Source organism: Lagopus muta, chromosome 23, assembly GCF_023343835.1.
Source record: "Lagopus muta isolate bLagMut1 chromosome 23, bLagMut1 primary, whole genome shotgun sequence".
In the NCBI taxonomy this organism is placed as follows: Eukaryota; Metazoa; Chordata; class Aves; order Galliformes; family Phasianidae; genus Lagopus; species Lagopus muta.
In genome coordinates this window covers 1202475-1217668 of record NC_064455.1, presented here as the reverse complement: position 1 = coordinate 1217668, position 15194 = coordinate 1202475, and the positions used below count along the sequence as shown (strand labels likewise).

The 15194-nt window shown below is 44.6% G+C and overlaps 1 protein-coding gene across 5 annotated transcripts in view; it reads right to left on the bottom strand.

Moving 5' to 3' along the window:
* HIVEP3 (HIVEP zinc finger 3) overlaps nt 1-15194 on the bottom strand; it is a 224046-nt gene that overhangs the window by 18533 nt on the left and 190319 nt on the right. For all 5 annotated transcript variants that reach the window (XM_048968662.1, XM_048968663.1, XM_048968666.1 and 2 more), the window contains one exon: nt 3654-3829. In XM_048968662.1, the coding sequence (XP_048824619.1) occupies nt 3654-3829 (176 nt within the window). The remainder of the gene's footprint in view (nt 1-3653; nt 3830-15194) is intronic.

Here is a 15194-nt window from a genome sequence, read left to right as displayed (position 1 = left end):
GCCATCTTCTGGAGCATCATCCTGTGCCAACTGATCTTCCAGAAGGGTCCCAAGGCTGGGCTTCAAAATGAAGAGAATTCGCACATTCTCCCAAGGAAGCTTAATAGCTGCTTAATATTTCACTTGAATTTGACTTTCAGCCTTCACTCCTTTTATTTCCATTATTTATTTTTTATTTTTTGCCCTTTTCTCAGTGTTTCTCCTCCTGCTTGGACCAATGGGTCCCTCTCTGTTCCCAGAGTCAGTGCAGGGATTCTTGGCAATGTGGCTGTGGCTCTGCCCTGCTTTAGCTGAGTTAATTCTTGTGGAGCATTCTGCCAGTTGGACCTGCTCTGGAGTTTCCAGAGAAGCTTAGCAGAGCACTGAGTCTGCACAGCAGTAATAATAATAATAAACTGAGCAGCCATAACCCAGCCTTTAAGGGCTGAGGGGTAACGCATTCAATGCATTAGCACGTTCAATAACCCCAGTGCCTGTCGTGTGCTGATTTAAGGAACTGAGAGCTAATTTATTAAGGGCTGTGGCTGAGGACACGGAGAAGTCTGGCGTCTGGGAGCTGGGAGTGGAGCAGACTGTCAAACGGGGATCTCCAGCCAACACTCCTTACATGAACGCAGAGCTCTCTGTCCGTTCTGACCTCTGCACAAAGACGTGGATACAGTCTGCTGCTCCACATGGCTTTTCCAGAAATTTTAAGAAATATCAAGCAATCCAGACGTGCAGCGAGTCTGAAAGCAAACAACGGCTGTGGGAGAGGACAGTGTGTGCACAGGGTGGGAAATTCAGCATTGCCCCAACTCTGGGTCACCCACGGAAGGGAAAGGGAAGGGACACAAGGCCAGGTAGAGGCTCTTTGTCATTTCCAATGGGAAAACTGCTGGACTGCACCTTCCCCTGGTAAGGAACAATGAGGAAGCAGCTTAATTGCTTTAAACAACCTCTCTGAGGCCACAGCATCAAACCTCATAGGAGAGCACTGCTACGGAGTGGAGTAGAGACACCTCATTAAAGAGGCATGTTGATATCTCATCCAGAAATGTAAAATCAAACCAAATTACAAACCAAATTTCCAAGGCTGCTATTTCCATCAACTGAGGGAACAGGAAAAAAAAAATACATATACATATATATATATATATATGTATATATATATATATAATCTCATAGCATTGCTTTAAAATAATAATAATAATAATATATTTAAAAAAAAACAAACATTTCCCTGCAGCTCTGTACCTCGGAGGAACAGCTCTGCTTGCAATGAAAGAGATGCACAAAAAGCAGACAAACAGCATAATTAGTGAACAGGGGGAAATACTGAAAGCTCACTGTTTTGCAAAAAGTTTTCCCAGCTCTTGGAACATAACTATGGAATTTCAAGGGGGAGAGGGGCACATTTTAACCAGATAAGGATCCTCATGAAAATTATAATAATTAAAAACTAAAAAAAAAAAACAACATTAAATTGCTTCCAGCCTAGATGAGAACTTCGAGCATTAGATCATGCTGGAGAGATCTACCACAGCCAAAATGAAGACAGTCCCATAGATATTCCCCTTGAGTTTACACTGAATGCTAAAATTAACCTTGGGAAGCTGATTTCCAAAAGAGCTTCAGCTCAGCTTATATTTCTGCAAGTGCAGTCCGGTAGCAAGAGCTCCAGCTTCTCCATTCTGCAATTAACTGTGGTTGCAAAACTGCCCAACAGGAAGGGGGATCCTAATGAATCAGGGCCCCAACCAACTTCTTCTAGACGTCTGCAAAACGAGCTGTGAAACCTCTAGTTCTGCAAACCAGACCTCTGTTTAAGGCACCATCACCAACTGCAACAATTCTGCAACTGGGCTTTAATTGATGATGTTATCAGCACACAGGGATGATTTTTTTTTTTCCTTGTTCTCCAATGAGAGTTTCAAAGGTCCTTATGTTCCCATCACCAAAGCAAACAGATTTTATACAAGTGCTGCAAAGTTATGTGCAGTATGAGCATGCCTGCAGGGCTCTGACTGTCAGCCTCCTCTTCCCCCCCCAACAAGGAGCCATGTTCATGCAATTCCAAGTTACCACCATGCAACCATTTGTCCTAAAATCGCTCATCCCAGTAAATTCTGCCCCCCTCATGCATCCATATGCAAATGGATAGTTTTGCATTGAAATCCCAGAGCAAATTGATTTTGGAAGGAAGCATTCCCATGCTGCCTTCCCCAGTAAACTAAAGAAGGGAAATCTTTGGAGGCAAGCATCTATTTGCAGGTGTGCTTCAAGGCAGCAGAGATGGAGAGCAAAGCAGCAAGAGAGATGGTGGAAAGGATGGATTTGTCACCCTGAACAAAGGCCTAACGGAAGCATGATGGAAAGCAAGGTGAAGTGATGGGAGAGGTTGAACAGATTCACCTCTCAAAGGAAAACCTCGGAACAAAGGAACCAAAGCAAGAGGGATAGAGAAAGAAAATGGATCAGAGAGAGCTCCAGGTGGGGAAGGAGAGGAAGAACCACGGCTTGGATCTGCTGCTTGTGTCTGACAAGAATTTGGCCTCAAACGTGGTATCACTTCCCCATGCCCACATACGCTTGTTGATTTCCAACATGTTGTTACCCAGAAATCCCCCACAACTTAACCTTCAGCCCCGGGCACGGCCCCAGTGATTCACCCAGCGACAGGATCACTTGTTTAGCACTGAGGCATAGACATGGCCACCAATGGCACTTCTGGGCCAGCAGGCATGACACAGCCTATGCAGCACCCAGGCCTCCTCCCATGTCTTTGCTGTGCTTCTTTCTCGGGTAGCAGGGGGGTTCTGGGATGCTATTCTTGAGAAATCAACTCTGCCAGCTCTGCAGTTTTCTGAGATTTGAAAGGATGGAGCTAGAGATGATGGGCATTTTGTACTTAGGTCGAGCTATGAGCGAGACACCAAACTCAGCATCTTTATTGCAAGACTCAATGCAACCAAAGATGGAGAGCAGAACCGTGAAAGCCGTGGTGCCAGGCTCTTATGAGAGATCAAAGGATTTGGGCCCTTCTGGAACTTTTGACAACTTTCCCCAAAGTCCATGGGAAAATACTTTCATTCTTTTCACATGCTGTTACGCATGTTCCTGACATGTTCTACTTGCACAAGGTCTGAGGCAATGATGGAGGCTGCTTGCGAAGAACAGCTGGAGGCAGTGAGGCTGTGGGTCACTAATGACTAGATGACCTGGGATGGAGGTCTTTAGAGAAAAGGTCTGCTCATATGATATAGAAAATGCTGAAGTTGCATGCAACTGCCAAGGATGAAAATGTGCAGCGCAAATACCGATCTCGAGAGCACGAGCATACAAAGCAACCCAATCCCAGTCTCCAGGCGCACGCCCAGGGACCCAGCAGCTCGTCCTCATTCTGGGGTGGTTTTGTTCACAAATCCCTGGCAGCAAAGCTGCGCTTCCAATTTTCTCCTTTAAGAAACACCAAGAGGATGGAGGAGACTCGGGACGCGCATCAGATTCAGGGCTGGTCCTGTTGGGTAATTCCAGCCCATTTTGGACTCCCTCATCCCCCTCCCTCTGCCTCATGGGGTTTTCCAGCCCTGGGAAGGCGCTCCCTTCCCTTTGCAAGCATCCCATGAAGTCAATACACTGAGTAGAGGAGCTAGGAGCTGACTGTCTCTTACCTTTGGTTTTAAAAGCAAAGTTACAGTACTTGCAGACATATGGCCTGACGTCTGTGTGCGTGCGAATGTGTTTCTTCAGCATGCTGGGTTTCTTGCAGCGAATTCCACACTCCTCACATACATACTTCCCTCTTCCACGGCCTCGCACATACACATACTCTTCGTTTGATTTGTACCTATGAGCAACAGGTGTCATGATAAAAAAAAAAAAAAAAAAAAAAAAAGAATATTCCCACCTCAAAAGTAGTCACAACTTTCCTGGGTTAATTTAACATGTTATTGACACCACTGGTCTCATTTACCATTTGCTAGCTCTGGGTAATTAGGCTAAACACAAAATATCCTTTGTCCAGAGGACTTCTTCCTCTTCTGGAACATGTTTCTAATGTCTTATGTCTTCCTCTGTACAGAGAAATAGCCCAAAGCCTGAGGTCAAGTCACAGGATCACCCAAATGTCCTGATCTTCCCCATCCTCAAATACAAAGCACTCATAACAGACTGAATAATACATGTCGCAGTCCAACCCAGTGGCCTGAATCATCTCTCTCTGTCAGCTGTGCTGTGCTTTAAAATATGCACAGCGTCAATATTCTCTGCAATGAACTGAGGAACACATCCCAGATCGACCTCTTGTGACACAGCCTTCACACCCACTGGCACAACAGCAAATGCCATTGGAAACAACAACAGTGCCACACTGCACCTGGATAAAACAAGCGACCTGCACTACAGCTCTTGCTAAAATAAAGGACACCCAGAATGGACACAGTGCAAGAAAATACTGCTTGTAAAACCTGTATCATACTTACTCTAAATGACCACAGACTCAAGGCTTTTATCTTTGGCATAATATCATGACTTGGATTTACCCAAATCGCCCATCCTTCCTTCACATTATAAATTCATTTATTTTCTGTCCACGTATTTGCACACAGGGAAGGCCACATGATACAGGTTTGAAAAGTATTTGCAAGTGAGACCAATCATTTAGCCTCCTGCAGCTTAGCAAATGGAGTCTGTAATTTCCTTACACGCAGCACAAGAAGAACATAACACAAAGCTGGCTCCCAGAAAGGCCAAATTGTTGTGTGGTACTTCTTGTAACCTGTTTTTTTCCATCCGATATGAAATATATCTGGTCTTCCAAAAGCCCTGAACATCCACACTTGGAAATGAGACCTTCCAGAGTATTGTAACAGGGGACCCAAAGACACGCAGCAATGTCAGCCACTTTCCAGCATTTGATAAAGTCTATTCCAAACCAGGACGGGGAGAGAACAGCATCTGCTCTGGAGAGAAACTGAATAGGAACAGCAGCACAAAGTACGAGGTATGCTCAAGTGCTTAAATATGTAGGTGTGGCTTTAAAAAAAATAACATGTTTATAAAGAAAAAGAAAAAAAAAGGCTACTATCATTTAAAAAGGAGTAAAATATACACAAAGATCATGAATCTGGCCCTGAGATGAGATGGTGACAGCAGTACGGTCTGCACAGCGTGCATCCAAGAAACCACGGTGCAGTTACCCATAAGCAAGAAACTTTTAAAGCAAGGTCACACTGCATGAACCTTTTCATCTCCTACCCAGGCAGAAAGCACGTGTCCTTGGCCCCATTTCATTCCATTCATTAGGAAGCACAGAGGTAACTTCTATTCCACCAAACAGACCTTGGAGCAAGGTTCTTGTTAGGTGGTTAGGAGAGACTGAGCTGGTGTCTGAGGGGCACACACAGCCTCTAGCCCTGTCCAGCTCTCACCACTTAACCTTACAGATACAAGGATACCCATAATTAATGGCTAAGAGTGGCCAACGGCCCTGCTTTATTCAGGGTACCCATAATTAATGGCCAAGAGTGGCCAATGGCTCCACTTCATTCAAGGTACCTGTCATTAATGGCTAAGAGTGGCCAATGGCCCTCCTTCATTCATAGTTAATGGCCAAGGGTGGCCAACGTCCCTGCTTCTTTCAGTGTACCTGTGATTAATGGCCCAGGGTGGCCAATGGCCCTCCTTCACTCAGTCAGTGATTTAATGGGAAAGCAACAAAAGGGACACAGGAATCCTGATCCTTCTGTTCCAACTCATGTTTCAGGCTTCCTCCCGCCCCTCCTTTCTTTCTGTCACTGTGCTGGTAATCGCATTGCCATTTGAAAAATGAAATTGCACCTTTATCAGCCTTGTACTTGCACTACCCTTAATTACACTCTCACATGGAAACCTCTAAGAAGCCCTTTGTGTCCAGCAGTCCCTCTGTCGGCCTCATTAAAGCTATCAGGGCTGGCTTTCCCTGGATAAAAAGTGACATGTGATTTAATCTGAAATTAGCCCTGCAGTTTATCTGAGCCATCCTTCAGTGCAGACATTTTTCTACATCTCATGGAGCAGAGGAGCAGAGAAGGAAAGGTGATAGAAAGAAACACCGAACCAAATGGGGAGAAACAAGGCAGGTGAGGCTGCCATAACGCAGGGACTGCTGCAAACGCCATCTGTCTGCACTAGAGGCTGTGATGTTTATGGAGATAATTGCTTCAATATGAAGCTGGTTTCTCTGCGGATCTCATACGCTCATATGATTTGCATCAGAACAACAAATCAATGACAGCTCGTTTCACGTGAAGATTTTACCCTGGACAAGGGACCTTCCTGCTCCATTGCGTGTGCTGTAACCGGATTCCTCTGATATCCACAGTTGGAGTTTGTGTCAGCAAATCTGTGCTTCTCTTCTAGAGCATTGTGGAATTCATAATCCTGCAGTTAGCAACTTAAACCTCCTATGGTGCCACGGCTCCAATCTAATGCTGAGATGATTTGAAACCCAGGAGGCTAACTGGTCATTACGAGCTCGGAGACTAATTTGGAAATAGCTCTTTGAAACAGACACGCTGAAAGGAGGAAAATTCCGTTATTTCGTGCACTTTTTGAAAGCTCATTTGCTGTGCTCTGCCAGCAAATGCACACGTGTCGAGCTTCCTGCAACCACTACAGACACTTCTTGGGGCAAAGGGGACTGGCACAGCCATGGCGCTGCCTCCCATACCAGAGACCAGGCGGCCCCAGCAGCTGTCAGGAGTTGGGATAACATCAAACTACATCAAATTTTGCCTTAACTCATTCCCTTGAACTTAGCTGAAACCTAAAACCATCAAGTATTTATTCCCTTGCAAGTTTTAGGAGGTCTAGGTTTTACTATTTGCTGCTGCAAATATCTGGCTGTCCTTTTTAGCCACAGACACTTCTTTTTCCTATATGTATTTTTTTTCTCAGTGCTGTGAGCTACATCCAAAAGTCTTCATGTGGCTGAAAACCACACGACAAAGGTTGGAAAGCTGAAGGGGAAGGAAGTGTTGGTGGTTGGAAGGTTTTGGGGGGACCCATTGCTCCAGACACAGCTGGGCTGAATCACTCCTGCTTCCTGCAGCCACCAGGAGCTCTCCTTACCCTGTTAGGTCTTTGTCAGTGTCATTTTGCTTCAGCACAACAAATAACTGATGTTATTTGCCAGTCAGGCACCCTGACTTTGCCAGTATCCAACATTTTAAGCTCAGTGGTACAGAACACCCCCCAGCTGATTCTGCAGCGAGGGAACAAGTATTTCCTCAGCCGGTTTGGATGTTTGTTCAACTCCCCTGTTTGCTTTTCAGATCTCTGGTGCACAGTAACAGGAATCAGATATCTGATCCTTTCCCGAGCTGCTGCAATTAATTCTCAGTCAAGTGACCCGAGCAGCTCCAGTTGTTGCCTTTGGTGTTAGGCCTCTGTTTTTATTGATGGCCCATTTTATCTGTCATCAGGCTGCCCACTCATCTGGCTCAGTTAAATCCTTCGGAAGTCCCTGACTGTCTGCCCTGGTATTAGCTGATCTAATTTATGTCTTATGCCACCTGCAAAATGTGACAGATTGCTGATAAATGCATAGCTATTATAATGTCACTAATTACCAGGACGTTTATTGCCCTTATCACAGCTCCCCACTGGACAATCAGAGCACTTCTCCCATGGTGATGCCAGCAATACCCTCTCTAAATCTCAACGTGCAGCATAAATACTTATCCTTACCCAATGCACACCCTGCACAGGGAGTTGGGAACCCTTCACAGGTGTGTCCTGAAGGCCAGTTACAAGGAAATCTCCCTTAGCTCAAGCCAAGAAACAGCAGAACAAACAAAAGCATTTCTCTACAAAATCCAGACTAGACAATATCATTTCCAGGTTTATAAAAGCATCATAGCAACCTTTTAGTATCCTGATGTATCAGATGGGAATATTGCACCAAGATCAACTGAAATTTCTGAAGAGTGATGCAGGACAGGGTATGGATATGGGAGCATCTGGCAGAGAAATCTCCCAGTAATTATCTTTTACAAACAGCCCTTGCCAATCCCCAATCCCCAGCCTCTGTAATATATCTCATGACCAAGCAATGAATGCTGATACAAACACGAGGGACAATAACTCATTTTTGTAGATTCAATTTCAGTACATAAAGTGGGAACTTCTTCATAGAAACCTCTGTGGTCTCATTCTGTGCACCAAGCTTACTGAAATTTTGTATTCACGTCTCACCCATGACGAGGGTCTGGAGGAGCACAAAAACTGTGTGTCATTTATCAGTAAATATCTTTATGAAATAGTTGTAAGGCACTGAAGACGAATGCATTGTTATCAGACTGAATCTCCATTTGCCTTCGTCAGGGGATGTACCTGTCATGGATTACTTGCTGTTTTTAACATTTACCAGCACTGACTAATCCTGCTTAGAGAATTGAACAGGTTAAGTTAGATGAACACAAAATATTGTTATTTCAATGTCAAGTCACATTAAAAGAAGACCATACTTTTCCGAAGCATTTTGAAGTATTTTGCATGTAAGACTTTCAGTCGCACCAATATGCACCTAAAAGGGAAGGTGTTCCTTATGATCATCCAATCTGTATGGGAAATAAAGAAATGATCAAAGACCTGCCAGCTTTCCTGCATGGAAACCCCCAAGATTAGCCATTGGTGGTGCTTAGGGACATGGTGTAGTAGGCAATATTGGTGGTAGTTGGATGGTTGGACTTGATGATCTTAGAGATCTTTTCCAACCTTAATAATTCTATGATTCTATGATTCCATTGATTATGAAGGACCAGCACACAGTTCATGTGGATACAAGCATACGTCAAGGACAGCACGATTGCTTGGATAGAAGCTCGTTGGCAGGGCTGCTCTCCTACCAAGCAAAATGCCCATTAGCTCCTCAGCAGTGCTGGTCACCAGGACACACCATGTATGCAAAACATACATGGAGGAGAAACTCTAAAGACAGCTTCAGAAATAAATGCAGGCCACTCGTTTCCTCTCTGCAGGAATCCGAGCGTAGATAGTAGGAGTAGGAATTCTATGGCACTGCAAAAGAAAATGAAAAAGGCAAAAATGACACAGGGCAGCTCCAGCTGAAGTTACCCTGTCTGCTTTTTGTAACATCCCTGGTGGGTCCTCACAGCTTGGATTTTACCTAGGGCAATTTTCCACATTTCTTTGAATGGGAAACAATGAAGTGGGTGTATCCCCACACTGCGCTCCTTGTGATCATGGCTTTGTCTGCACGACCTTGGTGGCACTGGGCAGTGTGGGACATGTCAGCTGCTTCAGAAGCAATGCAAGCACCATGGGTGGGCACTCTCCAAAGGCAGATCAATGATCCTCCAGTTTGCCTACAAAAATGAACGCTGGCAGAGCCCATATATCATGGAAAAAGAAGCCACAGGAGTCTCTTCCTATAGCTCTGTACTGTGACATGGCAGCCAGACCACCAGGACATGGGGAGGTCAGTGCAGGAACGTCAAGTCAAAGGAAATATGTCCACAACTGACTACATCTGGAACTCCGTGTCCAGGTTTTTGTGTTTCACAGTTGGAATGACAAAAGCACACCAGAAAAAAAGATGAGAAGGAATCACAGAATCACAGAATTGTAGGGGTTGGAAGGGAGCTCCACAGATCATCGAGTCCAACCCCCTGCCAAAGCAGGTTCCCTACAACAGGTCGCACAGGTCGGCATCCAGGCAGGTCTTGAACATCTCCAGAGAAGGAGACTCCACCACCTCCCTGCAGCCTGTTCCAGTGCTCCGTCACCTCACTGTAAAGAAGTTCTTGCGCACATTGGTGCAGAACTTCCTATGCTGCAGTTTCCGGCCGTTTCCCCTTGTCCTGTCTCCACTCACCACTGAAAAGAGTCCGGCCTCGCCATTCTGCCCCCCACACCTTAGATATTTATAGACCTGGATCAGGTCCCCTCTCAGTCTTCATCAGGTCCCCTCTCAGTCTTCTTTTCTCGAGGCTGAACAGACCCAGTTCACTCAGCCTTTCCTCATAGCAGAGATGCTCCAGGCCCTTCACCATCTTTGTGGCCCTCTGCTGGACTCTTTCCAAGAGATCCCTGTCTGTTTTGTACTGTGGAGCCCAGAACTGGATGCAGTGCTCCAGATGAGGCCTCACCAGGGCAGAGTAGAGGGGGAGGAAGTAACCTCCCTGCTGATGTAAAGATGAATTTTGAAGGAAAACATGCAAAAAGTGAATGGTTGAAACAACATACAAAACTGTAGATAAATGAAAGGGGTAGGGACAGGCTAATCACCTGGAGAGATGCGTGCAATGGCCTGGATGGGGAGACATTTCGTTACTATGGATGGTTATCACTGAATCATAGAAGGACTGGGGTTGGGAGGGACCCCAGGGATCATCATGTACCAACCCCCCTGCAGCAGGCAGGTCTGCCAACCACTCGGTCAAGTACCAAGATCAGATTGCCCAGGGTCCCACCAATCTGGCCTTGAGCACCTCCAGGAGCGGGGCATCCTCATCTTTCAGGATTCCCAGGTCCTTCTCAAGGAATTCTCCCAGTCTGTGTAGATGCGTGGGATTATCTTGACCCAAGTGCAAAACCTTGCACTTAGCTTTGTTGAACCTCATTAGGTCCACATGGGCCCACTTTTCCAGTTCATCAAAGTCCCAAAAGAATCCCATGAACTGCAGAGTGAAAACACAAAATAGAGAATGTAGGCTAAATATAAAAAAAAAGATGGGGAGCATTCTCAGGTAGGTTTACCCTGCACAGAAGTATGGCATGGATTTAAGCAGCGTAACACCTCCCATGTGTTCAGGCTTTGCAGCACCTCTCACTGGGTACAGCTCCTTTCTGCAAATCCACTGGAGGAGCTGACACACATTTTGACACCTCTGTAACACACACAGTGGTCTCCAAGGGCCGACAAACAGCCAGAGTTTGAAAGCAACACAGAAAATATGCGTGAACAACCCAGATCCACACAAGGAGCTTTTACTAGCATAAAAACACTGAACACAGAATGCCTTTTAAAGGCATTTCTCCATCAGCAAAAGCAAATCCTTCAGCCAGCAGAGCCTATTTTGACTGAGAAGGAGCAAGAGGATTTGTGTTCTTGTGAGCTGGTCTGCACCAGGAGAGCAGCTCCACCACCCCAACCTGGAACAGATCTTTGGGCAGTGTGGTACACCCAACACAACCATGGGATCTCTCTCAGTTCAATTAATTCAGCACAGAGAGAGCCCGACACCAGCCAGTGTTGTACATGGATACAGAACTGCAAAAACGGTGCAGCATGTTATTACTCCTCTGAGTTTTATGCTTGAGTGAAAGCTTGATTTAATTTTGGGTTCTGGCATCAGACCTTTTCTACTCTATTAGAAGTAAAATTACAGTTATACTCATTACGGTTCTATCTGCTGTTATACAGCTTCATCCTCTCTGCACTCTAATCACTTAATTGTCATTCCAAGCTGCTCTAAAAACACAACTATTTCAGGGGGAAAAAAAAGGCTCAATGTAAATAATACTGCACTGCTTTAAACAAGCTGACAACTCGGACTTTCATTACTGAATTGCATTTAGAAATGAAACCAGACTGAGAAATGAAAGTGCCCTTACTGCAAGGTGAAAGTATTCACTGCATGGTGTGCGCATCACCCATGCAAATGGCCATCTTTAGGCACCCAGCATGGGGAAATGTGGAGTAGCACTGATTGCATGCATGGGATAATCTGTTCCTTCTGGGCTTCCTTTCCATTAAATCCAATTAAGCCCATTAGGAGCAGAGATGGTGAAACAACTTCCATAGTTTCTTGCTTCTTATTTAGTGATTGGGCCATGTGTGGACCATCTTCAGAACATGCAGAAGTCAGACAGCTACTGCAGAGCACATGGAACCTGAGCACCTCATCCCAGCCCATAGAAAAATATGAAAGAAAAAGACTGAAAAAAAAGTAGTAATTGGTTTTGTAACTGCAAGGATACGATGGCAGCATTACAAAAAACTACATTCACCTTCCACTTCTATGTGCCCATTTCTAAGACTTCCCTACATGTCGTTCCAAGACACAGGCAATGCTGGAGCGTTGTCTCAGCACAGTCAGGCAGGTTGGGGTGAGGTACACACACAGTGTTTCTCCAACATCACCTTTCCTCACTGAAGATCAAATCAAATAGAAAAAACATCACACTAAAAAAAAACAAACCACCACAATCAACTCAATACAGCCCATTCATAAGGTATTCATAGAGAAAATCCAGCCTGCAAGTCCGTCTCCCAGTTCCAATTTTGCCTCCTCCTCTCCCATCAGAATCAATCAATCAAACAATGTCCAGATAATCTGACATTAACCACTGACTCTAAGTACTGACACAGATACTCCTTGTTCCCAAAGCAGCTCTTTCTGCCACTATTTTCCTAAGTGCTATGAGTGATTCTCAATGCCATGGCTGTTTTAATTACAGGCTGCCTCTCGTCCTTCTGTCGCTTTCCATGTCAAGGAGGAAGCACTGTGTTTGATGGCCTTGCTCCAGGACTTCATTTCTCAGCACCAACTCAGTCCCTGCAATGCCCATGTTTTTTTTAAGCCTGTGATGCTCTGTACCACTTAGTAGTCCTAAACATATCATTAAATTCTTGAATTCTATTGGATTAAATTACAACTCACGGATTATTTAAAACTACTGAGTATGTTGAAAGGATGCATCCAATTTAAGCATGTAGTAACACATTCCTCCCACTGTACTTCTTGAATAGTCACTGGCTCCTGAGAGAGGGTCTCTATTCTGAAGCTGCCACCAAACTCTAGAGCTTGTCTCAACACATTTGTAAACACTCAAAGAGTTCTTTGTAAGAATTTGGCTTCTGGGGTGTATAAATATTAATGCATTTTGATGGTGTATCTTTTCATGCTTGTGCGAAGAACCATCCATTTTTGACGGAAGGTATGTGACACCTCATTTTTCACTGGATACTATCATATCTTGATAGCTCCACATTTATTTCAGGCAGATTTTTCTTTCTATACCACTGATTGGGCAACCTGATCTGGCTGCAGATGTCCCTGTTCATTGCAGAGGAGCTGAACTTGATGACCTTCAAAGCTCCCTTCCAACTCAAATGATTCTATGATTCTTTAATTCCATGTCTGGACGAATTTTCTTTGGTTTTCCACCCCCTCCTGGTCTGACTGGGATATACAGAGGATGCTCAACACCTGTGGGTCTCAGCCCTGGGCTGGGCTGGAAGATCATGTCCTTCAGCTGGACACGGCTGCCTCCTCCTCGCACTCTCTGTGTGGTGTCTGTTCATTCTGAGATGTTCACAGTGCTCTGCTTGCTCCATTTTTGACCCCTTTTTGCCAGACACCATGTCAGTAGGACACAGCAGAGGAGACTTGCTATCAGACTGCCCTGAGTTACCCAACATAAGTCAAGGTGAAAAAACCTTACTGTTCCTGCCACAGGAAAAGGCAAGGAACCACTGAGCCATGCGACTAGGCTATAGAAATGCATTTTCTCTTCTGCCTTCTTATCTGCCAGCCTATTAGGAGTGAATAAATACCCCATTTACAAACTGCACCTCAATGCAACACATCTATGGGGTACAGGTACACCAAAAAAAATCACTGCTGCCCCTAAGTACTCTGCATTGCTACGTTGTTTAATTCTGAATTATTAAAGAGTGGAATTTCTTCATATCCCTCGAGAAACAAGCTCAACTGATGCTTCACAGAATACCCTGGAGGCATTCAAGGCCAGGCTGGATGTGGCTCTGGGCAGCCTGGTCTGCTGGTTGGTGACCCTGCATATAGCAGGGGGGTTGAAACAAGATGATCATTGTGGTCCTTTTCAACTCAGGCCATTCTGTGATTCTGTGATTAAAAGAAGGTTGGGGTGGAAAATTTTTCACTATTTTTTTTTTTTTTTGTCCAAATCTGTGTTTATTTTGTTTCATCCATTAATTGCTTAAACTTCTGCAAGTGATTGCTCTGCTTTTCAACATCACTGGACCTCAGATAGAGCCATTCCATCTACGGCCACCAGAATTAAGGGTAGGCAAGCAGGAAAAGAAAATGCCATCTACTGCTTCTATAATGAATCTATAGCATAGCAGCCAATTATAAGGTCTTTAACATAGAAAATATATTTTTATGCTCAGCCTGAAAGCTAATTCCTTTATAGCACGACTTATAAAAATGGTGCCTAATGAGGTTGGTTCCTTCTTCATTAAGAAATAAAGAAAAAGAAGGGAAAAATAGAGAAGAAAAAAAAAAAAAAAAAAAAGAAGCCACATGGCACGTTCCCAGACTAAAACACCACTGGGTTAAAAAAGCCAGATTTCTGCACATCATGAAAAACAGTAATTAAGACAAACACCACACAAGGGAAATTTAGCTGCATTGTTCTGCTGTGGCTGTGGAGCGAGGCGCTGTGAGCAGGGATCCCCTGGGCCCCATTCCTTGGGTGATTATTTGCTCCTCTGCAGTGGGAGCACGGCAGGGCGGGCGGTGCTGCAGATCTCATTGGGCCATTTGAAATCCATGCTTCACTAAGTGGGACAAGAGAAAGCTGAGATCCAGATCAACATCCACAGTTAATTCAGCTTATGTTATGTCCTAGAAATAACCTGCTTGCAACATCACTGGAGAGCAGCAAGCGGCACCATGTGCAGACCAAAGAAAAGGCAAAGATTGCAGTAGTAACAAGAAATACTCAGAAGTTACAAGAACTGAACAGACCAAACTTATCCATCAACAGCTGATGCTATTTCCAATCCATCTTTACATTACAAATGAAAAACGGTTGGCCATAAATACTTCATTCGAGGTCAGTCTGGCTGGGGCTCTAAGCTCCTGATGGAGCTGTTGGTGTCCCTGCTCATCACAGGGGATTTGGACCAGATGGCTTTCAAAGGTCCCTCCCAACTCAAACCATTCTATGAAATTAGTACATACTCCTTCCATCTTTGCCTAACAAGTCTTAGGCATCTGACTACAATTTAGATGATGAGCTTTCAGGTCTCGTTTCTTACAATGAAATGCTGTGGAAGAGATGCGATTGATTACATTTCCAAATCTTTATTATTATTATTATTTATTAACAGCAATAACTGCATCTCATTATGAACGTTTCTAATCCCTCAGATGAATAATAAAGAGACTTTTGGCACAAGTTAGAGAGGATGACAACTGAGCTGCAGTCAGAGCTAC